Here is a 25895-nt window from a genome sequence, read left to right on the forward strand (position 1 = left end):
CATCCTGTATGTAGATGTAGACGATGACTCCCCACTGAACTCCATGGACACTGCGAGAGTGACACTTTAATCCTGGGTACAGCCTCCTTGACCAGCACTGCCCATTCCATTGCAAACGGTTTTTAATTTAACCATGGAAATACCCATGGAATTAAGACCCTTGGGAAAAACGGGGAATTGCAACAAGCCCAAAGCATTTGCTCAACCTAACACACATTTACTCCATTGGTTTTTTTAAATAAATACTTAATCTTCAATATCAATATCCTTCAGTTTTGAATTGAGCAGGAAAGAAGACCTTGGCCATGGACAACATAAATTATACAACCAAGTGAATCAAATAGAAAGCCCCCCCTCCCCACAATACCCCACTCCTGGCCTTGAGATGCAGTGAAGGAGGACAATTTTACATTATACACATTATGTTGGGGAAGAGTTCCTTCCCCTCCTTTGGATAGTGTTAGGTACTATTTAAGCAACATGGTTTCTCTTAAAGAGGTCACAAATCCAAAATGTGTGAAATTAAGACCTGGGCATCAATGTGTTGAGTTCATGGGAATATGGAAGGGGCCCCCACGAGTTGGGCAGGACCAAGATTCCACCACAGAATGGGCTTTACTGCTCTGATTAAAACTCCAACGGGTTTCAGGCGCATCCCAGGAACTTGGTATCAACTCCTAGTTCCCCAAGGAACCCATAAATGCCATTTCTTCTCTCAGAAGCAGGTGCAAAAGATCTGAGTGAGCCATGTGGCTCCCCACACGTAGAGGAGAAGGAGAGGTGCTCAGGAGAATGGATAGATGCTTCTTCTGCAGGAAGATCTGAAGGCCCTCCTGTTGCTTTGACAGCACCATCAAAACCTGGGCAGGTTTAAGGAGGTCCCGGAAAGATCCCACTCCAAGCTGTCTGCCTTCAGCAACTCTGCAGTATCTTTGGGGCACCCACATTTCTGGGCTCTGGCTGGCCAGTTAATGTCCCCAGGAGCGCTTGGTCTCCTCTTCAAGGGTTCCTTGAGCTTCTTCTAGAAGGGTCTCTGGTGCTGCAGGACACAAAGGGGGAACAGCAAAGGTCAATAGGGAAAAAAAAGAGTTGGAAGGGCAGGTGTGCTCAGACTTGAGCAGAAGAAAAGGGCTCCGTCTTGTTGCATTCTATTTAGCTGGACTTCCCTACCTACTCAATTTTTTAATGTAATGTACAGTATACGGCCACCCAACTCTATAATAGCTCAGGGTGGTGTACAATAAAAATACTAATGAAATAATGGAAGACTCTAAAACATAACCAAAGAAGATACAACGACCTGCCACTCTCTCTACCTAAGGCTTGGTGGAAGAGCCAAGTTTTCAGGGTTTTTTTTTTTAAACCCAGGGAAGGTGGGAGTCAGATGAACCTGGAGGGGGTGGGATTGTGTTTCAAGGGGCAGGTACTGCCTTTTGAAGGCCTCTTAATGGTATGGCTTCTAGAAATCACCAAATCAGAAGAGGTTGCTGGGGCTACTAAATCAAATTCCCTGACCTGCAGGAATCCACCTTAAACCGTTCCTAGCAGTTGGCTGTTCAGCCTTTGCTCAAACAATTCCAGTGGAAGAGAGCCCACCACTGGCTTCACTGTCAAACTGCTCTTATAGTTAGGAAAAATTTTCCTCAGCTTTAACCAGAATCTCTCTTCCTGTAATTTAAGGTACCCTTTCTCAAGCTAGTAAGGCAATTGTAGAGAATTTTGTAGGTTGAAGTCTACTCAACATATAATCACAGGGTTGGAAGGAACTTGAAGATCTTCTAGTTCAAACCTTTGTCCAGGGCAGGAATTCTTATGCCAACCTTCACTTGAAAGCCACCAGTGATGGAGCACCCATGACTCTAAGAGATAGGTTCTTTCACTGCTTAATAGCTCTCACAATCAGAAAATTCCTTTTTATTTCAAGTTTGGACCTCCCTGGTTAAGCTTCTACCCATTGGTTCTTGTCCTAGCTATGGGGAATCTATCCATATCCTCTTCCCTGGAGCAGCCCTTCAAGTATTGGAAGGCTGCTATCATGTCTCCCCTTAGCCTTCTCTTCTTTAGGCTAAATATACCTGGTTCTTTTTATCATTCTTCATATGATTTAGCTTCCAAGTCCCTCACCATCTTGGTTGCTCTTCTCTGCATTCTTTCCTTAGCATCGTTTTTGTACTGTAGCAACCAGAACTGGACACAGTATTCTCAGTGCAGTCTGGCTAAGGCAGCATAGGGCAGAATTATCATTTCCATGATTGTGACAATCTACCTCTGTTGATGCAGCTGAAGGCTACCTTGGCTCTTTTGGCTGTTGCAGCACATTGCTGGATCATGCTTAATCTGTGATCTACAACAGGGTTCCTCAACCTTGACAACTCTAAGCTGTGTGGACTTCAACTCCCAGAATTCCCCAGCCAGCTTTGCTGGTAAGGCATCACTGGCTGGGGAATGCTGGGAGTTGAAGTCCGCACAGCTTAGAGTTGCCAAGGTTGAGGAACCCTGATCTACACCGCACACAGATCCTTCTCAGCGGTACTGCCTATCTTGTACCTGCGTGTCTGAAGAAACCATAAAACCATGTTTTGCTGAAATTGGAATATATCAGCCCTGTTCCCACAACTGGGTCAGTTGGGGTGGGTGGGGTTTAGGGTATTGTGAGAACTCACCAAAAGGATGTTGCATGATCCAGTTAACAGCCTTCAAGAAGCTAAACTTAATTTCAAAGAGCTCCAGTCAACTCACTGGGTAAAACTAATTCCATCCACTTTGTTGCACCATGGAAACACCCAAACCAATTAACTGACTGTTATGGGAACACAGCAAGTATTTTTTTTAGTTTGACTTCAGAGCTCAGTGTGTTATGCCAGTCTAGCCAATAGTTAAACCACATCAGTTAAAGGCCTGTGTGTCACAACATACTACGCTACATTAGGTCGGCTTTTTTGTGGCTTAGCATTTGTGCAAGCCCAGCCTAGTTCATGGTTCAATATATTGTGGGAACTCAGAAAAATGGATTAATTCAGTAATCAGGTTAAGTATGTTGTGTGAACTTGCTTAACTTGATTACATGGTGGATCTCCATAAGCCATCACTGAGCTTTTCCCAAGGAAACCTGTTTGGGTGGTTCTAGCTCAATAAGGCAGACACACCCCATGAAAGCTGATGGGCTTGTCTCCAGGGGACTGGGGGCGGGGGCTCACTTTGTGGCAGGAGTGCCCGAGAGCTTGGCCACAACCTTGCACTAAGTGCCCACACTCACCTTGGCATTCGGAGCAACAGCTGTCTCCCATTTTCCCTTCCCTGGTACAAGAGGTTGGAGAACATTCTTGGCGCTGACAATGTGCTTCCCCGGACTGAAATAAATAAATAAATAAATAAAGCTTGTTGGAAGAGAGATATGATTACAGAAGACCCCTAACTCACTGATAGGGAATCATTACAAATCAAGTGGCAACTGATTTCTGCAGGACTAGAATCCCACCCCTTGCCCTTCCCATCCTCTTGGTGGAGGTCTATCCCCAGCTGATGTTCTCCAGAGATGTTCTAGCTTTCTCCTAAAGGCCTGTGACATGAAAATGCCCTCGTCCAGTCCAGTCTCCTGGCTCTCCCCACCCTTGTCTTTTCTGGATATCATCCACAGCCAACCACACAAGATTATGGCTGGCAATGGCTCATGGCCAAGATTTATGGGGAGCAGGAAAGCAGGGGATCCCCAAACTTACATTTAAATTGAATGTCATATCTCAGCCTATCCTCCTGCTGATCATTTTCAGGTTGTTGTCTGAAATGGGCAGCTTCTCCTCTAAAGAACTGCTGAAAGCAAGCCTTCATGTTGTCCCTTATATAATTTCACATTGAGAATCTTTGCCTTATGTTAGCTACCTTCTCTAATCAGGTAACTCCCCCATGGCCACTGGGAAGAGACCTGCCCTAGCCGCCATGGCCACTGCTGCTGGGGAATTCTGAGAGCTGTGATTCAAGACATGTGGGGGCCATCAGGTGGAAGGATGCTCTAGGGTTGCTTTCAACCCAGGACAAGTCCAGGAAGTCGAGCTTGACTTGAGAGTTTTTACATGGCTGACAGCTTGCCCCTCTTCTTTCAGTAAAAGGGGAGCTAGGCCAGCATGTGCGTTGCACAACCCTAAATGCAGGTCACTTTGGCAGCACAAGAGATGAAACACCAGAAAAATGCACCTCTTGAGCTATACCAGCAGAGCCAGCCACTGGGACAGCCAAGGTGTTCCCAGCTTCCTCTTTCCTGTGCTGCAGTGTGTCTCTGCACCTGCCAGTAAGATTTCGTAGCTCATCTACCAAGGTGGGCCAATGACCTGGGGGTCTGGCTGGTTCTATGGAACACTTCCTCCAGACTTAGTTCCTCTGCTTGAACAAGCACACCAGGGAGCAACATGGAAGAAGCACACTTAAAATCAGGACAAGAAGGAGCTGCTACATTAACACAACATCCTCAGCTTGTTTAGTGTAAACCCTGCTTGTTCTTGTAGGGCTTAGCAAATTCCTGGAACCGAGCCCGTTCTCTTAGTTTATGTTCTGGTATATTGTGTGAGCCCAGAGAATGGGTTAATACAGTAACCAGGCTAACTGCTGTGTGAATTCAGCCCATTTCAGCCTCACCAGATGGACCAGGCCAGGCCATCAACTCCACAGGAAGGCTAAAACTATTTTATTGAGATTGGCTGTAATAACAGAACCTTGAAAGTCTGCTTGTGCTGCACCTCCTCCCCTTCTGCTTCAGTGAATTAGGGAGGTGTCTGTCTGAACTGCTTCTGAATGTTATCTTGTAGTGCAGTACTTAAAAAATGCTTCAGTGCCCTTTTGTCTAGGTAAAGGTTCCTGCATATCTCCGTCATGGTCATCTTTCTTACCGTCTACAGCCAACCTCCTCCTTACCCCTTATCTGTTGGATTCAATAGCAATCCTCTAGCTCAGTGTTTCTTAACTTTGGCAGCTTTACGATGTGTGGACTTCAACTCCCAGAATTCCCCAGCCAGCCATGTGGGTTGGGGAATTCTGGGAGTTGAAGTCGACACATCGTAAAGCTGCCAAGGTTGAGAAACACTGCTCTAGCTGGATTCTGGCAAATCAGCTGCCTCTGGTCCTTACCTTTTCTTTGCCCACCTTCAAAGCTTGGTGTGATGTAGTACTGCTTGACTTTGACGCCTGCAATACTCAGCCTGTTTCGTGGCCTGGGATTACAGGACTGAACAACACGCCTGGTTGGGGCCCTTGGGTTGGGAAGGATAACCTAGTTTAACCTTTTTTCTTACTAAAAGCATCGTATAGAACCCTTGATGGGAGGCAGAGATTATATTAATAGGCCACAGGTTGACCACCATGAGGTATGGAAGACCATGACTAGCAATTCTATTTGATTGCTTTTTTCCAGACTTGGCTTCTGTCCCAAAACTCCAGATTCTTGCACTAGCCTGACCACACGAGGACTTCCAGACGACAACTGTATGGCCCAGCTTTCAGACCATACAGGCAGGTTTCTTGAATCCACTGGGGTACGGGCATCTCCTGAGAGAGAGGCATTGGAACGACAGCCAAGCCTCCAAGCTTCCCACTGAACTTTGCTCCGGAATTTCCAACTTATGTCTCCTCCTCTCAGTGATGCCTCCCTACTCACCAGGCACCAGCAGGTGATGCACTTCATCTCCCCAAAGGGGGGAACCGTGGGGTGCCAACTCTCATTGTGCATGTACCACTGCCGCCCAAACTTGCAGGCTCGGGGGCCATCAGCCTGCATCATGTCGGAAAGCATGGAGGAACCTCTCTCCGAGGCTGTGGAGAAAAGGTGGAATATGAAGAACGTGGAAAGAGCAGAAGAAAAGAAATGTGGTCAGAAGCTTCTCACTGCCCCAAAGACCGGCCTCATGACCCACCAGGCATAGCTGACAATATTGGGGATGAGGGGGAGGAAGGGAAGGTGTTAATCCCAGATTCCAACACTGGCTCATTTCTCTTCCCTTTGATTGGAAATTAACACTCTGAGCCTGATTTAAAGATTCAGAGCCAACAGCTCAGTACTTTGTGGGATGGCAAGTCTGAATCTCCTAAGACTGTAAGATGAAACTCACACCACTGTGGGCTCTTCCATCAAAATTCCTTGGATATGAGAAGCTAGCATGTCAGGGAGAATCCTAGGGAAACTTCCTCCCCAAGAGGCTAATTCTTTTTAAAGTGCATAGAGCTTTTGTTGCCATATTGGGGGATGCGGGCAATGATTTGCAGGCCTGCAATGTGGTGCCCTGGTTTGGAGATTGTAGAATTGCACAGAGAAAACGAGGGATGTTTAGGTAAAATGGATTTTATTAAACGTCTGCATATGGGCCAAAATGTGTCGAAACTGGCCGGTACTGTCCTTTCCATTAGCAGGTAATTTTTCATGGGCGCAAAAAAAGCTGATAACTGAGTGTAATCTTTTTCTTACTAAAAAGCATCATACAGAACTCTTGATGGGAGGCAGAGATTAGATTAATGGGCCCACAGGTTGACCACTATGATATATGGAAGACCACAACTTGGAATGTAAGAGGAACAAATGGTAAAGAGTATGAATTAACCAATCAAATGAAAGGAAGAAACACAACTCCATCGTGTGTCTGTGAAACTCAGAGAAAGGAGAAGGAAATACTCTGAACAGAAATGATCTGACTTTGTGGTGTAGTTGTGAATGCACGTACAGAAGCAAGGCAATGTTATGAACAGAATGGTTAAAATATACGTCAAAAGTATGAACTGGCATCACCTAGATGGTTGAGGATGTGTATGAACGTAGGAATGTGCAGGGTGGTGTTAATTGGATGAAAGAATTATAATGAAAGAAACAGGAATGATTTAGGGAGAAACAGTCCAACATTCTGAGTAGATGGATGGTAGTATGAGAATCCAGGTAGTCCTCACTTAACAAACACTCATTTAGTGATGGTTTGGACTTACAACGGTATTGAAAAAAATGACTTACGACCAGTTCTCACACTTATGACCTTTGCAGTGTCCCTGCAGTCATGTGATCACAATTTGGGTGCTTGGCAACCAGTTCACATTTATGACCACTGCAGCATCCCAAGGTCACGTGATCGTCAGTTTTGACCTTCCTGGCCAGCTTCTGGCAAGCAAAATCAATGGGGAACTGTGTGATTTGCTTAACGAACATGTGGTCTGCGGTGATTTGCTTAATGGCCACCACAAAAAAGGTTGTAAAATTGGGTGGGATTCGCTTAATGACTGTTTGCTTAGCAACTGAAATTCTGGTCCCAATCGTGGTCATTAAGTGAGGAACTACCTGTATAGAAAATAACGATTACGCCATCTGGAGTCCCAAGAATGAATGAAATTGAATGCTGATTGGTGAGTTACCTCCTTAGAAAAAATTCAGTTTGTTTCAAAGACATGGTTCAGTTATAAGTCTGTTCATGCTTGGCAGAAGGATGAAATGACATATGTTTCAGGTGAGGAAAAAAACAGCATAGAGAAGAACTGCTGCAAAAACTGAGAACGAGAGAAAGATGTTGTGTATATAATGTGCGTATAAAGAAAAAGACAGGTGCAAAGGACATAGTCACCGAGAACAAGGTTAAGATTAAAAACAGCAAAGCAAATGCAGAGTAAGCTTGATGGAAATAAACGTTTGCTTTAGAAGTGGGTGAAGGGGGCTAAACGAGGTGAAAAAAGGAGACTTATCCTACACATCTTCTGCTTTTAACCTCTTTGGCCCATTATGCAACGTCTTTTGCTCACCCTCAAAGGGAACAGACTGAAAGATAGGTGTGTATTTGTTACAGTGTGGGGATTTTGGGAGGAGCCCCGTGCTTACAAACAATCAGAAGCGTTTTGAAGAGGTGGGGGCCGACGGTGAGGGAATAGTCTTCTCATCTTAACTCTGCTGGGACATTACAAGGCGAACTGGTAGCCCCTGTTCCAGCCTGCTGCGGGGACATGGCCGGGCTGTCTGGCAAGCGCAGAAAGGCATTTTTGACATGCTTAGCTCACCTGGGCATTGCTTGCAGCAGTCGGATGGGCTGACCCGGATGGGGTTGCTGCAGGCCAGGTGGGGGCACTGCACCTTCTCACAGTGAACTTCTCCTGTGGCTCCCTGGGCAAATACAGATGGGAAATCTTAGCACATAAAGAATCAGAGCATCATATATGCAGACAGCAAATTTCCAGTTCCTGGGACCCAGTGGATTGCAAATCCCACCATCCTCCATCAGATCAACTGGGAACTGTTGTCCAAAGCATTTGGACTCAACAAGGCTAGGAAAAGCACATCGCTCCTCCCCCAGAGAGTCCCCCTTTTTTGGGGGGAGATGGGCGGTGATAGAAATTTGAACGATAAATAAATAAATAGGAACGCTGATCTTGCTTTTTAAACTGGGGACTAGAAATCTTAGCCCACGTTTCCCACCAAAGCCAATGGGATTCGAGGTAGGCAACTCTACCCAAGATGCAGATGTACACTTGACAAATTATACTAGAGGGGTCCCAGTTCTGGGAGAGGGCAAGGAAAGAAGCATCTTTTTGCTTAGCAGTTATTGGACAAACCCAACGTGCAGTTTAGGCCAAATTTCTCCAGAATGATAAAATTCATGTGTGGCCTGAACAGTAATGATGGTTCAAACAGATATATTCTAAAGCACTGTTTCTCAACCTCGGAGAATTCTGGGAGTTGAAGTCCACATCTCTTAAAGTTGCCGAGGTTGAGAAACATGGTTCTAAAGACAGAAATACAGCATGGGAGTGAGAAAAGCAGTCTAGAACTTCCAAATCATAGGAAGTGTTAGTTATGTTTTGTCCTGCTTTGCTTAGACCCTGCCCCCCGCCCTTGCGTGCTGGGTCCAGTTCTTGAGCACCACATTTGCAGAAGGATTTGGACAAACCGGAAGAGGTTCAGTGAAGGGCAGTGATCAGCAGACTAGAAATGACATGCTGTGGAGACCAACTGAAGGAGAAGGACACCTTGAGCCCTGAGAAGACAAGGCTGTGGGGTAGGGTGAATTAAGGCCAAGAGAGGTCCCACAAAGGCCAAGACCACCTTCTCCCATTTCAGAGTGGAGGACACTGAATAATGGATTTTAGTTACAGGAAGACAAATTCCAATTCCATGCTAAGAGGAAAAACCCACATCCTAACCCTAAGAGAAGACTGAGTGAATTATTTAGTGAGGGTGGTGGACATCCTCACCATCCTCATCCCCATCTTCCCTTCCCCTGGAAGTACAGATGGCCCAAATCCTGCCTGCATTTCGCGAGCAAGTTAAAACCATCTTGTTTCAGCAAACTGCTACCCATAATTGTTCTTGGTACCTTTCCTTTTTTACGTATTCATTATATTTTTATTCCTCCTTTATTTTTGGTCAACTCAAGATGACATACGTATACCACGCTCCCACCTCTTTTCCCCATAACAACAACCCTGCGAGGTGGGCTCAGCTGATAGAGAGGGACTGGCCCCAAAATCATCCAGCTGGCTTTCGTGACCGAGAAAGGGCTGGAACTCAGCGTCTCCTGGTTCTAGCCCAGCACCTTCACCTTTACACCAACCAGGCTCTATTCTTGGCACCTTGTTATATTGCATGTTCTACTTTTTGCTTTCTTTTCTAAATTGTATATCACTGACCCTGAGGGTTAGGACTGAGGCAGGATCTATATATTAGAAATAAATAAATGTAACATTTATTTATGATATGCCTTTACCAAGGTGCAAGACAAAAGAAAACCAAACCAACCATAATTGCAAATCAATCCAATCAAATTAGCACAGACAACAGTGTAAACAAATGTTAACACCAAGACAATCAACACAATAAATCTAAACCAATGCTCTGGAATGGCATTGAGTGTATACAGATAGCCCTCGCTTAACAATCATTTGTTTAGTGATGGTTTGGACTTACAGCAGTGCTGAAAAAACTGATTTACGACTGGCACTCACACTTATGACTGTCGCAACGTCCCCTTGGTCACGTATCATAATTTGGGTGCTTGGCAACCGGTTTGCATTTATGACCGTTGCAGCATCCCGTGGTCACATGATCACCATTTTCGACCTTCCCAGATGGCTTCTGGGAAGCAAAATCAATGGGGAACTGCGTGATTTGCTTAACAACCAGATGGTTCACTTAACGCCCAACAGTTATTTGCTTAACAGCCGCCACAAAAAAAGTCAAATTGGATCAATTCACTTAATGACCACTTTGCTTAGCAACCAAAATTCCGGTCCCAATTGTGGTTGTTAAGCAAGGACTACCTGTATACCCCCCCAAATAATTTAAAACAGGTGTTAATCTAGAACTCTCAGCTAGATAAAAATAAGACAAGAACCAGGCCCTACGCTAACCCAATAGTCAAGTAAAATGGTCTTTAAACCCCTTTGAAAGATCAGTACATTTTTAGGGAGATGAAGGGAGGAAGGGAGGTGATTCAGGACTCACGAAGTCACATCCCTGAAGGTCCAAAATCTGGCACCCATGGCTCTGGACCAAGGAATGGAAACAAAGCATTTCTCAGAGGAGCATCAAGGATAAACAGGATTGCATGGAGAAATGAGGGCAGACAGATAGGCTCATGACATCTCTAAACACAAGCACCAGTAGCTTAAACTGGGCTTTGGCTCAGATAGGGGGCCATGGAAGAGTCTTGCACTGACTAGTGTGGAAGACCTAGAACAACCCAAAAAACATTGTTCTGGACTAAGGTCCAGGGATGGACTGAGGAATCAGGAACCCCTGTTATAAAATCTAGGCATGAGATAACCAAGACATGCACTACTACAGCCTCCTCTGTCAAAAACCCCTGGATCATCCAAAGTGTCATCAAGTGGACATTCCTTCATTGGATGTGTTCAAGCAGATGCGGGACCACCATCCATCAGAGATGCTTCCTTTTGGGCAGGACTTGAGAGCCTCAATGGTCTCTTCCAACTCTATGGTTCTATGAACTCTTCCTCTTGAGATCTATTTTGGTTTGCTTAATGGAGAATTTAGTTGAAGGCCAAGAGAATGCAACCCAACAGATTTACCTGCCCAATGAGAATGAAGTCATTGAGGAAGACCAAGGAACATCTGGACCAGGTTTGCAAAATCCATGTAACCAGATCAGCTAGCAGCTTGCCCAACATACAACATTTGGTTCGTTTTTCTGGAGTTTAACATGTTGCACATCTCCAGCCTGTTAAATTTGTTTATAATTCAGTGGACTGTGCAAACACAGGAAATGGGTTAATTCAATAGCTGGTTAAGCATATTGGAGGAACACAGCCACAGAAAGAAAAAGGGTGCAATGGGCTTTTTGAAACATCTGGTTGATGACTCCCTCCTACCTTGCAGGTGCAAATGGCACATTTGATGAGCCCAAAAGGGGGGACTACAGGGTGCCAGTGCGTGCCCGCTCGTCTCCACGTCTTGTCGCCATCAAAATAGCACCCTAAGATAGAGAAAGAGCATCAGAGTACCTTCCCTAAATCTCAAATGCACTGTAGATTACACTGTTGGAGCTGATGTCCCTAAGTGGCCCCGAAGGAGCATCTCCTCTTTGGCAAACTTTGGCTGGGCTCAAAAAACAGATCAGGATTGGATCTAATTAATACTTAGATGGGAGACCTCCAGGAAATGTTGGGGCTGCAGGCTAGTCTGGGAAGTAAAAGTTAACCTTTTCAGAATAAGGAATAATAATAAAAAAGATAGGGCTTCCTTTTCTTGTGGTGACCACTTTACAATTCCCTATTAAATATAGTTATCACAACTTTATTTTCTTTTCTGGGTCAGAGTCCTTTCTCCTTTTTTTGCCCAGGCATTTTAAATATTCAATGTTTTACTGAATTGTCTGAGTCATTTGATTATTGTTCGATGGATGAATAGTTTTTCTTTTAATCTGGTCCTTTTATTTTTCATACAGTATTCTAATTCTCTTTTTATTATGCTACATAATGAAATAGCCTGTCTTTTGGATTAAGGGCACTTGATATATTAAAACAGGTCAATCAATACGTACATAAACAAGCCGAGTTTAGAATGAAGGTCCCAAAAGAAATTAGCAGCCCAAAGCAACTAAGTTTTTAACCAGCCTTTCCCAGCAGAGGCCCATCTAGATGAGTGGACTTCTGCTCCCGGAATCTAAGCCATGGTCATGCAAACAGGTCAGTCTTGCTGGGGACAGAGGCTGCTTTCAACTACAACCCCAACTTGTTTCTTTTCCCCTTTTTTCCTAAAAGAAGCTGCACATTTGTTATTTGTGGTACATATGTTCACCCTTCCATTGATCCGAAGGTCCCAATGCAAGGCGCAGAAAGGCAACCATATGCCCCCCAGATGTTTGGACTTCAACTTCCATCAATTGGAAACAGCAAGTCCAATGGCAAAGGACTGTGGGAGTTGTAATCCAAAACATCTGGAAGGCATCAGATGCCTGAGCTAAAACAAACTGAAACGTATTTTATTCTTTTCAGTATTTATTAAATTTTTATCCTGCCTTTTCGCCAACAATAACACTCAAGCAGCTGGCAACCAGAAAATGGAAATAATAGCAATAACAATAAAAACAGATTAATGTAAGAAGGGGGAATGGGGAGAGAAATTTAACTACATTTCAACAAAATAAAAGAAGTCTTGTTAAGCAGCCATCTGAGACTAGGTTCGCACATTAGCCCAGCCTAAACTGGGGTTGGCAGTTCATGGTTCCATGGGTTGTGGGAACCACCTATGACCTTAGCACGTTGGGTGAACTAGACCATCATGTAAAGCCCTAACATGACACTGTTTTTTAATTTGGATCTATTATGTCCTAACTGCCAGGAAACACGCTGGGACAAGGAACTGGTCTCTAATGTTTTATTGCTTGGACGTAACAGGAATCCTAACAAACTGAAGAAGCGTGGGAAAAACCCAGCCATATAAACCCCAAAGGTTAAGGCGGTCCCGATCTGTGTCTCTTTGAATGGCTACCTAATTCCTCAGTGCTACGCATGCGCTTAACAGTCTGGATGGGAGCCCCCTGCTGGCCATCCTTACTCATGACATCTTATCTCATTTGAACTTAGCAACCATGTTTTGTTAAACTGGGTTTACTGCCTAGCATGTTGTGAAAACCCAGCCTAAGCATCGGAATATGAAGGTGAATTGGACCAGCCAAGATACAATCCTGTGACCTCTGCCGATTGGCCATCCCGTATCCCAGCCAATCAACTCTGATGACAGCTTGACCCTGAGCAACGATTGAGTTCCTCCCCGCCACACCCCCAGGATTTCTGCAAGGGCTCTTTGGCATGGGTACAAACGCTCTTTGCATCCTTGGTGGCTGGTGTGACTGTTGAAGCCTAAAGAGAATTTGCAGTCTGCTCTGCCAGGGGGGCCACCAACTCAGCTGCTCCGCCTTTTCCCTTACCTTCGCTGCTGTCTCGGATTCTCTCTGCTCTTTTCTGTTCTTCGTTTCCCTCTGTTCAAGAAGAGAGGATGTACATATGCATCACGGACAGAAGGGAAAATACAGGATCAGCCGCGACTGGGACAGCTACACTCCCTACGGGTGCTTCCCTCTTCCCAGGCTTTCCTTGGGCCGCTTGGCCCAGCCTTCTTCCCAGTGGGGCGTTGCCCTCTCACCATTCCATGTCAAGTCCAGAACCACCACCTATCCAGCTAAGACTGAATTGCGTGCGCTAAGCTGTAGAAAGACAGAAATCTGTACATAAAACCTCTGGCTTTAAGGTGCAGGCATCCATTTTCTACCTGGGATAATGTCCATGGTGCAATGTACCTGTGGATATTTCCCTTGGTCTACACAGGCTCTGTCCACCACCTACCTAACTCCCTTCCCCTTCCTTCCTTCTCACCCATCCATCTCTCTCCCTTCCTTTCCCCTGTCTATATAACTATGCCACTCCCTCCCTCTCCAGAAATGGAAGCAGCCATGGGTCAAAACACAGCACCAGCCTCTAGACCCTCTTTATTTCCAAGGACAGCTCCAGGCTTGAAAACGGGCAACCTTTTGCTAGAAGGCAAAAAGGACGAGGGGGCCGGAGTCTGGGGCTCCGTTTGGAAATGTGCCTGCTCATCCACCAAAAGGACAAAGGCAAGCAAGAACAGGAGGGAGGGTCCTGAAAGTGGGCAGAGCAGGTGTCAGGTAAATTAGTACAGTAATTATTGGGTAGTGTGACGTGCCTGGGCAAATCCCTGGCAGATACTTTGCAACAGCACCTCCCGTTTGTTCTTAAATTCCCAAATGTGACTGTTTGCTCCCAAAGGCTGCTTGGCCCTGGAAAAGAACATCTGCTCCATGGAAAATGCTCCCCTCTTCACCTGCGTCCCTCTGCCTATCCTCAGGGCATCCGACAGAGACCCAGCCGCCCATCTGCACATTTAGTCCTGCCACGCCCAGGTTACCTTCACACACAGGGCAGCACTGATGGCTGTGGTGCACCGGACGGGAACAGTTGAGGGGCTGGCACAAGACCGGATCACAGATCACCGTGCGCTTCTGTGGAACAGGAAGGGGACAGAAAAAGGGTAACGGAAGGAAGACGATTAGAACGGGCAAGGAAGGTGCAGTTAGTTGTTCTAACTCTGAGCTTGCTTGCAACCAATGCAGCATCCACATTTAGTATTTGCATATGTGCTTAAAACACTGGACATTTTGAGCTGTTCCACTCAAGAGAATGCACAGGATGTCCCCCAACAGAGAAAACCTGGCTTACCATGTTTTGAAGTAAGCAAAAATACAAAAATAAAAACCCAGACTCCTACAACGGCATAGATGGGAACCCAAACACAAAACCCTCCTTCTAGCAAGGTGCTGGGATGCTTCAGTTCTTCCAGGAAGCAATGACTGCACGTTACGCCATTCTCTTTCCACCTACCTGACAGCTGCATACAGAGCACTTCTTGTCATAGTCCGGGGCCCAGCGGGAGCCATGAGGCCGATGTCGACCTTCAAAAAAACAGGAGTTGGGGTCTTTCTTCAACCCTTTGGGGTTCTTGGGGCTTGGTTCTCCAACAAGTTCATCCTCTATATCCTTGGAGGCCAGCTGGATGCCACCCACCTTGCATTGGTTGGGAATGTGAACCTAAAAGAACAGTGGCTGTTAAACAAGTGAGCTGAGATTTGGCAAATATGGGTAGAGCAGTTGGACATATGGATAGGGATGGGGCCAGCTAAGAGGCAAAGGAAAGCGAAACCAAATTTTCCATAATGAATCGTAATGATGAGACTTGCCATCAAATCTACCTGAAAGGCACTGGATTTGAAAGTCTAAGGCAGTGTTTTTCAAACTTGGCCAGTGTTTTTCAAACTTTGCTGGCTGGGGAATTCTGGGAGTTGAAGTCCACTCATCTTAAAAGTGGCCAAGTTTGAAAAACACTGGTCTGCCCTAGAAAACAGGAGCAATCTAAGAAGACCAAATGGTTCAGAGAGGTTCACTGGCTGTGTTTGCACAACTCTCTCCACCTGGTTATTGAATGAATTATGCCCTGGATGTGCACCAAACTTGAAACTGTAAACTAAAGATTGGGTTGGGTCTTGCAAGCTGGCTGGGGAATTCTGGGAGTTGAAGTCCACCTCTCTTAAAGTGGCCAAGGTTGAGAAACACTGCTCCAGGTCAATAAAAACTCTCCAAAAGCCTTAGGAAAGCTCTGAAAAATCATCATTTTCCTAATGCTATCCAGGAGGGGGCACGTTCTACAGGGAGGCTATTGCAAAAAGGCACCGTTGCAGTGAAGCGGTGCCTCTAAGCTTCATCCCCGCTCCCTTCCCAAATGTAGGGGGCTCTCTGCAGTTTTTCAGTGCAGTCCTAGAGGTATCAGTTTGGTTATTTAGGAAAGTTTCTCTACTTTTTCCAGGGAAAACTTACAAACCAAGTTCCCCTTCTTAATTTTCTAAAAATGCTGCCTATGGAACATTTGTGAGGCCCCAAGGCAATCTTGGGAGAAAGGAAGATGCGAAAAGCTACCCCTTTGCAGCAGGTCAGAGTCTCCCAAAATACTTCCTTAAATTAAAAGAATGTGAAGGGAAAAATAATAATAAAAGGAGATGTTGCCACGGGCGACACGCTGCCTACCCATTATACCCCAGGCCAGTGAAATATCTTTCCACTGAAACTGCTCTTCCTGCAAAACCTAAAAATCTGGATCCAGCTTCTCTCTTTCAGCTCAGCCTACTTCACAGATTTGTTCTGGGGAAAGCAACACTGGAAAAGGGGATGCTAATAAATAAATAATGTATGCTGTTTTGAGCTCCTGGAGGAAAGACAGGGGATAAATCCAGCAAGTAGACGAATAAACCAATTTCCTGCAGAATTGCCCGGGATGGCAATGCTCAGCTCCCTTCCATCCTGGCCATTTAGCAACCGCTGAAGGGAAAACACGTCCTGGCACTGTTATCTTATGCCAAGAGGGTTCTGCCGCCTTCCAGCCGAACAGTTTCTGGGAAGCCACTGGCGACGTTGGCCTCAAGCCTGGACAAGGCTATGTGGTAGACAAAATATCTGCCTTTGCAAATATCCCAGCTATGGAGAGTCTCTGTTCAGGCATCAGCAGAGTAGGTGGCGAGAGGGCTTGGCAAGGGGCTGCGGCCAAGCGCAGCCGAGAAACGCTTTGCCCCTGGCAGAGACTGTGACAAACGCTTCTTGGAAATGCAGCACGTCCTCCGCACTGGGTTCACATTAAGTTCTCGTGCACAGCATCAGGTTGGCAACAAATCCCTCTTCCATCAAGGGCCCCAGGCATGTCAGCAAAAGGAGAGGCAGAGAAGAGGAAGCCAGGAGGAGCTACGAGGGGAGGGTTAGCGCTCAGGAGGAAGCCTCCCTGGATTCTCAACATTTTCACGTCAAAGCCAGAAGCTCAAGTGGGGAGCAGGCATGCCCTGAGAGTAGCATGCCTCTGTGACTGCATTCCCCAAAATGGGAATTTCAGTTCATGGAAAGTGAACTCAAAGCCTGCTCGCCCGATGGACACAGCCATCCTGTTTTTCCTGGCTGTAGCATGAAAATGGCTTGCCGTTGCCTTCTGCTGAGGATGATGCTTAACGACTGCATGTTTTGCTCCCAGGATTGGCATTTCCAGGTGGTTTCCCATCCAAATCCAAGCCTGTTTAGCTCCCAAGCCCAGACAGGGTCAGCCAAATGCTGCCATTCCATTTTTGCAGAATTAAAATGAGATAGAATTAGTACCATTAATCTCTAGTCCAGTGTTTCTCAACCTTGGCCACTTTAAGACGTGTGGACTTCAACTCCCAGAATGCCCCAGCCAGCGGTGCTGGCTGGGGCATTCTGGGAGTTGAAGTCCACACGTCTTAAAGTGGCCAAGGTTGAGAAACCCTGCTCTGGTCATTTTCCTCTTCTACCACATGAACAATCAGAATCTGCTAACACCTTTTTCTGGATCTGCTCAGAACTTTAAATAAAAAACGTATTTAGAGCATGTGAAGGTTGGAAGCAAAACTGGGTTTTAAAAAAGCAAGCTACAAATCGTATGATTGACGGTGGCAATTTCTCTTACCTTTCCAGCTAAGAAAGGGCTGTCTGCTCCCTTTCACCCCAGCAAACTTTCTATGCCATGCAATGTTATGTAAACAACGATCTTAATAAATGCAGCATTCCTCATTATTTCATTTCCATGCCAAGAAAAGCTTCACCCGCAGAATTTCCATCTGTCTGGGGAGCCAGCAATGCTTCTACTTACAGTTATTAGGAATGCAAACAATGTAGAATTTAAGATTTTGGCACGCAGCAACCCTTGGCAGCTAGCCATGCTTCTAAATGCTCCCACTAGCTGAGAAAGAGAGTAATTTTCTAAATTCTCTCTCTGTGACCTCAATCCCCGTCAGTTTAGAGGGCCCGCTCAAAACTGATTTTTCAAACTGTGTCCACCTCCTCGGAAGGAAGAGTTTTGAGAATCTAACCTGGTATAAAAATTCAGCTCTGCCTTCTGGTTTAGTCATTGCATTCCCATTTCAACATATCGATCAGAAGAGATCTGGTAGCACCATTTTTGACAGGGTGCATCAACCCTGCCACACCCCATCTCTACATTTCCTCAAAAATCGTGGCTCTGGGAAATCTTTGTGCTAAAATCAAGCGGAATTCTGTTTCAACTGTTGGAGCGACTTCTGAACCCAGCATCCCCAGCCAGCTAAGCCAAAGGCCTTTCGGGCCACCTAGAAAGACACAGATTGGCAGAGACATGGCCAGAGAAAGGTTTGGGACAATGAGCGGGAGAAGAACCTGAAGTTCTTTAAGACTCTGAAGTTCTTCCTTGAGAAAATCCCCCAGAATAACTTGGGCAATGTCTCTGGAAGGTTCTGTGCAGCCATATGAATTTTATCTCCTGCAGACTTTGGAGTTTCCTGCTGGAGGCCAAACCCCTGAGAAGTTTGCTACAAACCCAAAAGATGACTAAAAAGTCATAGGCAGGCAAAGAACACCTCAGACACCTGTTTTGGGTGTACTGTGTCATGTTAACCGGCCTATTACAGGTAGTCCTCCTTTAGCAACCACAATTGGGACCGGCAACTTGGTCATTAAGTGAAACAGTCGCTGGTTGAAACCACAATTGTGCTTATGATCTTACTTCAGCTTTCCTTTGCTTTACAGACCTGCGAAGGTTGTAAATGTGAGGAATGGTCATAAAGTTGCTTCTTCATCACTGTCGTAACTTTGAACGGTTGCTAAATGAGGCAGTCGCTAAACAAAGACTACCTGTATGTTACTTTATGGTTTAATGTGGTTATGCTACAGTTTAATGTGGTTATGTTATGGTTTATGGCTTAATGTGATTTGCAACTCAGAAAATGGGTTAGTTCAATAACCAGGATGAAGCATGGAGTGTAAATGCAACTTACACTCCAGGAATAGGCAGGGGACCAGAGGGGAGGAGAATGGATATTAAATCTATGATCTACTGATGTTTTTTGCAACTAGGAACCCCTTTAGAGGGGTTGAGAAGGCCTGTACTATTGCTAAAGCAACCTACTTCAATCAACATTACCAGCAGTAGGACCGATATTAATAAAGAAATAGTACAACATAACACCATGAACATATAAAGAGATATTAATAATATGCCAACATAGAGTAGTTCCCATATCTAATCTCAGCAGTTCTTATGACTGCCCTATAAGTTATGGCCAGTGGTCATACTTCCATATCTTTGATATGAAGACAAGAAGACCAGTTGGTTCATACTATAGAATCACAAAATTGGAAGGGAACTTTAAGAGGTCCTCTAGTCCAACCTCCTGCTCAGAACAGGGCAGGAGAGTTGAACAGCTCTGACAGATGACCATATAGTCTCTGATTGAAGGCTTCCAGTGACGGAGAACTTTCCACATCGTGTGGCAGACTGTTCCAAGGGTTGAAATCTCATAAAGTGAGGAAGTTCCTTCCCCTTTCTAGCCTGAATCTCCTTCCCTGTAATTTTGACCCATTAGTTCTGGTCCCGCCCTTTGGAGCAACAGAGAATAAGTCCACCCTTCTGGATGACGACCCTTCAGATATCTGAGGACTACTTCCATATCACTCTGGGGTCTTTTCTGTAGACTAAATCTGCATCTGTACACCTGCAGCAATTAATTTCTAATAGGTTCATCTCAGCAGAGAAGAAGTGTTTTTTGATCTGAAACGATTCCTCCCTAATTCCAAGTGTGTTTGGAGACCACCTATTGTTAAAGCCTAGTAAGAAGGGGAAAATCACTCTTCACCTGCTCAAAAGGCATCTGTGGATCCATCAAAAGCATGGTTTGGAAATCAGAGCCTTGTGTAGCTAAAAAACAGGACATACCTTGCCTCGCATCTCTCCTTGGGGGTTCCCCTTGGTGCTCACTTGCAAGAAGGCTGTGCCTTGAGCTAGGTGGTGAAGGAGCTCTGCATCCAGATCCTTCACCACTCCTTGGGCCTAAGGGGGAGAGAAAAGTGCATCAATGGAGTTCCAGGTCAGTGTATCCATCTCAATCCTAGCTCTTCTTCTTACTTACCAATTCCGTGCCCAGATGGGACTGGGCACCTGATCCTATAAATCTTGCTGCAGTGAATTATTCATTTGCAAGAACTATAGCTTTTCATGGCTGATTTTTTTTCTAAAAAAATGGAAGTGCTAGCTTTTGAGTTACACAGAGCACTTCTTGACAGGCAGTTTGCAAAGCTAAATAAATATATCGTAGTATATGTTCCACCTGGGCAAAATTCAACCTTGCAAACCATGACCAGGTCTGAACCAGATCTATTTAATCAAATGTTTTGCTTCCCATAATGGTCTTGTGAAAAAAAGAGTTTTATCTACCGCGAACAAAGAAATCTCTCAAGTTTTAGCAGTTGCCATGTTTAATAGAAACATATTTGAGTTTTCTAAACTGGTGAAATCTAGCAAGTAAGCATTATTACTTGTTACATCTTGTGGAACGATTTGCTTTTATTTGGTCATTCCTCTTACAATCAGTCATATTCACAGTGAGTCTGGGTTCAAAGAAATTGACACCACATGCTACACCCTCAGCTCAGGTTAACAACAACAACAGAAAGACACAAGCTTTCATGAATTTCAGCAAACTTCATCAGATGCAGATGCAGCTTATGCCCTTTAATAAAATGGGTTAGCTGGAAACGGCGCTAGCCTTCTGATTTTTTGCCCCCATACTAGCGTTTCTCAACCTCAGCAACTTTAAGATGGGCTGGGGAATTCTGGGAGTTGAAGTCCACACATCTTAAAGTTGCCAAGTTTGAGAAACACTGTTCTAAGCTACATTTTTTCTAGTTTATAGAAGGAACCAATAGAAAAAGCTTTATCTGAAAGTTTAGGCAGCTGGTCCAAGAGCCAGAAGTTTGTTGTTTTTTTTAAAGGTGGGGGGAATCTCTGTCCTGTCCCTACAGCCATCCCCAGGGTGGATCCCAGATAACTATCCTAATTTGCACCACAGATTTTACTACAGTGCCTCTCCAAACCAAGCGCAGCTCATTGACCATGTATGGTGGCTCTTTCAGTGATAGCTGATGATTGCAAGAAGAGGGTGTGTGTGTGTGTCTGTGTGTGTATGGGAATGCACAGCTCATAACAACAGAGAACAATATGTATCTAATGAGCTGCTCTCAGTATAATGGACTGCAAGCTTGCATAAGATTTTCAGAGAATTCCTTCTTGGTATGTAGCCCAAGCAAAGAACGGGTACTGTCAGAAGGGAATCTATTCTCCATTTTCCTGAGTTTGGAAACGTGGCCCCCTCTGTCTTCTGCCAGAGATTCACTGAATACTCGCACTGGGAATTGCCTCGGCAGACAATGCGTGGAATGTCTTTGCTTTTTACTCCTCTGAGCAGTAACATCACATGCCACCCAACAGAGAGGACCCCAAAGCTAGCATGCTGTAGATTTGCAAGCAGCGGTTTCCCCCCCTCAAAAAGACCCCTCTGTTCTGCTTTCCTGATTCCGACGGCTGTCCGCCAGATATTTGTGGAAGCTCAAAATATATGGTGAGGGCCTTCCTGTTTTGCTGGCTATTCCAAGGCAGCTGACTCCAAAGTAGAGTTCTTACCAATGCATAAATAACACAGGATTCAGAATGACCATGAAACTCAAATTAAAGCATCCAGATTAAAGTGTCCCAAGAGATGGCTTTTCATCCTTTACCTGATAGATGTCAGCCTTGCAAGGGAGTCCAGACAAGAAGGACACCCAGGAGTACTAGCCCTATCTTTATGGTAAGGTTGCATTAACAGAATCTTGCAAGTCTGAAAGTACATCCCTCCCTCTTCGCCTTCACAATCCAAAAAGCTAGGGAGGGTCCCTTCTGAGATGCTTGCCATGCCCCCATTCCTGCTGTGGGCTCAGCTGCCTCTTATCTGACTGATGCTTAGTGTGCACCTCTTCCTTCTGCCTCCCAAGGTCATTCCCATAGACCATTACAACAGAACTATTCTCTGCCTGTGCTTTTAGGGTCAGCAGCTCCATCAACCTTACGGCAGTGATCCCTTAAGTATGAAAACTGTGTGACAAAGCATTTCCTCCCCACAGGGCCCCTCCTAGCACCTTACCTCCGTGCCATAGAAACTTCTCAACAGTCGCCTGTGCTCCAGGAGACTGCTCTCGTGAATCTCACCCAGTTCGGCAAAACCATGCAAGTGAGCACTAACGGTGCCGTCGTCTGCTCTGCCCAGGCCAGCGACCACAATTTCATAGTACAGATGGCAGTGATCGTCCAAGGACACCCAGGCATGCCCAGCAGAGCCTGTGTGCACTGGAGGCGACACAAATTGGCCAGCCAGAGGGATGGGAAGTTCTGCAGGACAAATGACACAAGTCACATACCCAGGAGTGCCAGTTTATGGTGTATTACAAAGGTAGGCACCCTGATGCCCTCCAGAGGCTTTGGCTCAGATCTCCCATAATCCATAGCCAATTGCTGTACTGACCAGGCCTTACTGCAGCACATCTGAAGCCCTCTAACCCAGTGTTTTTCAAACTGGGCAACTTTAACATGTGTGGACTTCAACTCCCAGAATTCCCCAGCCAGCTGGGGAATTCTAGGAATTGAAGTCCACACAACTTAAAGTTGCCCAGTTTGAAAAACACAGCTCTAACTTAACTACCCAGTGTCCCTCTCTGAAGGGGAGATGGGCGGTGATAAAAATTTGGTAAACAAACAAACAAACAAACTACCCCTGATTTCTTTTGAGAAGCCTGGCTGTAGCTATAGAACTAAGCAATTGCCTTTAGCAACATCCAGCATTAGATATTCAGAGCAGAGGTTAAGGGGAATACATGCATCTCTTTTTACTCCCCCCTCCCAGCTCCCAATGAATGTGCTCTCAATTAAGGTCCATACAGGTCATTTTTTCTGAATGATATTCCCAATCATAACTGTTCCTGCACATGGGGGTCTTACTTTTAAATCTAGGCACTGGAAACACTGAAATGGGCAAAATAATTTATTTTGCTGTTTTGCACTTTAGGCTGTTGAAGGGCCACTGTTTTAAAGAACAAAGCAATCAGAATGTTCTCAATCCAGGGGAAATTACCCACGTGATTGAGTTTAAAAACTCAAACATACTGCATTCACACAGCACACAACCCAGCTAGTGAGTTAAGACAGTTTCTGGGTTTACATAATGATTGCATCATAAACTAACCCTGCGAAGCACACACGCCCACAACAAAACTTATCCAAGATTAATACTAATCAAGCTTAGCATGTTGTGTGAATGCAGCCTCTTTAACTGACTTGGTTAAATGTGTTGTGAGAACACTGCCTTAGAATTTGAGATGGGAGAAAGGAAGAGTACAGAGGACGAACAAGATGTAGGGCCAAATGGGTAGTAAAAGAAAATCAGGGACTTGAGAAAGGAGGAGAAGCTGAGATAAATTGGGTCTGCTCCCAAGGACAGAAGGGCCTGTGTGTTGTCAGCAGAAGTGGACAGACAAGGGAAGTCTGAATCCTGTGCGTGTTTTATAGTTTTTATCGTTTTAATTATTGTTTAATATGTATTTATTGGTTCTTTTTAATTGAGTGTTGTATGCCGCCCAGAGTCACTTCCTTGTGAGATGGGCGGCTATACAAATATGATCACTCAGTCAATCAGTCAATCAGTCCTGGGGGCTATGGAATTGAACCTAAATGGTTCTATCAACTATGGCTTCTACCATCATCGCAGCCTTCTCCCTGACAAACACAGAATAGCAATGAGGCTGAGAAATGGGGAATATGGGGAAGTTGTCTGAACGCAGTCTGTTCTTCAACCACTACTTGCAAATTCATCTTCTATTCTCCACTGAACTGCATTTTCAAAACTTGTATATTAAGAATTCTTTTGATCCCCGTATTCAAATACCACCTGAGTTTCAAACCATACAGGATTTTTAACAGTGGCAATGACTTCCTTGCCTCTACCAGCTTGATGCCTCTCTCTTTTCACCCAGATTCCCTGCCTTCTTTTTTTAAAATATTTTTTTGTTATTAATTGTTCAAGATATATATGCAACAGATTTCTACGTGGCTAGAGATGAGCTGGGCTAGGCTGAAAACCAAGCACCAGGTGATTCTCCTGCTACCTGGCTCGGCTCTTTCACACGCTCTGCGTAGGGGTACCTTGGTAACGGGCCAAGAGTCCGCTGTAGAGCATGGAGTTTATCTGCCCCCGCAACTCTCCGTCCTCAAAGGCCTTTGTGGCTACATTTAAGAAGAGTTCGTTCTGCAGCAACATGTGGGCATCGCGCCCGTTGGCTTCCGTCCAGGACCCACTGGCCTGACAAAACAAGGATGGTGGGAGAGGGAATAAAATGTACAGGGCTTGGGTCTTTGTAAGTGTGAACCCAAGCCTGTGCAAAGAAAAACTGCTTTTTGCAGAAAAGGGAATGCATTTTACACATTTTGAAGTCCTAACGTTCACTGACGCCAACTTAGGCTGGCCTGTCCAATCCTCAAGTCCTCCCATCTTCCCTGTTCTGCCAGCCCAACGCTCACCATTCCGTCCCTGTAGCTGTGGGTCATATCATATAAAATGCTGCGTTTATTTCTTCGGCGGGGTTTGGTCTCCAGCGTGACCCCAGTCACCTCGCTTCCTGTCCCGGCCACCTGGATCTGGACAGAAGCATATCCCCAAAGGAGTTATCAAAGCCACACTGTCAAGCAATGTTTCTTCTCAAGAGTCTATGTGCTTTTCCCCATATGCCAAAGTTGGCAGCAACTTTTTTTCTGCTGTGTCCCCATGACAAGGCCTTCACCTCGTCCCCAGTCCAGCAATGAAACAGGCTGACGATGCTCTTAGCTGTGCCACTGCTAATGCAGCATCTCCCTCCTTATTGTGATGGAGCTGACTGGTGCTTCTGGGGAGAAGCTGGAGTTAAATCTCCTTGGAGTCAAGATCAATTTTGGGTCACTACATAGATACAGTCATGTCTTCTATACGTTCCCCTGACTCATCTATAGCAGATGAGTCTGGAAGAGGCCAACAATTGCAAGTTCCTGATTGCCTATCAAGGGTTTGTCTTCATTTTAGCTGAACTGTCTACAGGGAGTCTTCATTTAGCGACCACAACTGGGACTGACAACTTGGTCATTAAGCAAAACAGTTGCTAAGTGAAACCGTGACTGTGCTTATGAACTTATTTCAGCTTTGCTTTGCTTTACAGACCATGCTCTAACTGGGCAGCCATAGAAATTTCTTAAATGAATAAATTATATCCATTATAAATTTAATTATATAAATATATCCATTATAAATTTAATTATAAAAATATACAACAGTCCTTAACAGAATTAATATTATATGGACATGCTTTTTTTTAGTTTTATTTTGCTTATCAGTGCTATATACATATATACATACATACTCACACTTTTATGTTTTAATAATTACTCTACTATCTCTGTTGTAGTCTTTTTTATTTCAGTTAAACTCATTAATAATTTTTTTAAGGTCTACAGGATTAGAATTCCTTTGTGGTCTCCCATTCGTCTGACTCAACTTGGCTTTTTCAAGATCAGCCAAATTTGCATTCCTTTTCTGAGGACTTTCTGATATTCTGTGAGGGGTTTCCAAATAATGCAGAGTACCTAGCTTGGTGCAACCTACTGGGCCACAGAAATCCAATCCAGGTTAAAACTAACCCAGTTCTCCTAGATCTGGTATAAGAGGTTGCACTTGAAAAAAGTAGGTGGGGCCAGAAGAAAGAAAAGGACAATGCTAAATGTATTGAATAATTTAACTTCAATAAAATAAATTAAGTACTCGTGATATGGCTCCTTTTCCCATTTCTCTCGTCGGTCACATTTCTCTTGTCGGCAACATCGAAAGAAAAGCTTAAAAAATGTTAACAAAAGCTTTAAAAATGTTAACAAAAGACTATTCTCTGGAATAGTCTCTTCCTGAAATTCATGAGGTATCTTTTGTAGATAGTGGGTACTAAAA

General features: G+C 44.9%; 1 protein-coding gene across 2 annotated transcripts in view; it reads right to left on the reverse strand.

Annotated features, from left to right (window-relative positions):
• Positions 1-257: 257 nt before the first annotated feature.
• CHRD (chordin) overlaps positions 258-25895 on the reverse strand; it is a 54500-nt gene continuing 28862 nt past the window's right edge. For both annotated transcript variants that reach the window (XM_063306358.1, XM_063306357.1), the window contains exons 12-23: positions 24449-24565; positions 24074-24230; positions 22023-22267; positions 19781-19894; positions 14866-15072; positions 14393-14486; positions 13398-13448; positions 11338-11441; positions 8011-8113; positions 5645-5799; positions 3257-3350; positions 258-1039 (exon numbers count right to left, since the gene is read on the reverse strand). In XM_063306358.1, coding sequence (XP_063162428.1) covers positions 969-1039; positions 3257-3350; positions 5645-5799; positions 8011-8113; positions 11338-11441; positions 13398-13448; positions 14393-14486; positions 14866-15072; positions 19781-19894; positions 22023-22267; positions 24074-24230; positions 24449-24565 — 1512 coding nt within the window. In that variant the 3' untranslated portion in view covers positions 258-968. The remainder of the gene's footprint in view (positions 1040-3256; positions 3351-5644; positions 5800-8010; positions 8114-11337; positions 11442-13397; positions 13449-14392; positions 14487-14865; positions 15073-19780; positions 19895-22022; positions 22268-24073; positions 24231-24448; positions 24566-25895) is intronic.

This window comes from Candoia aspera, chromosome 6, assembly GCF_035149785.1.
Source record: "Candoia aspera isolate rCanAsp1 chromosome 6, rCanAsp1.hap2, whole genome shotgun sequence".
In the NCBI taxonomy this organism is placed as follows: domain Eukaryota; kingdom Metazoa; phylum Chordata; class Lepidosauria; order Squamata; family Boidae; genus Candoia; species Candoia aspera.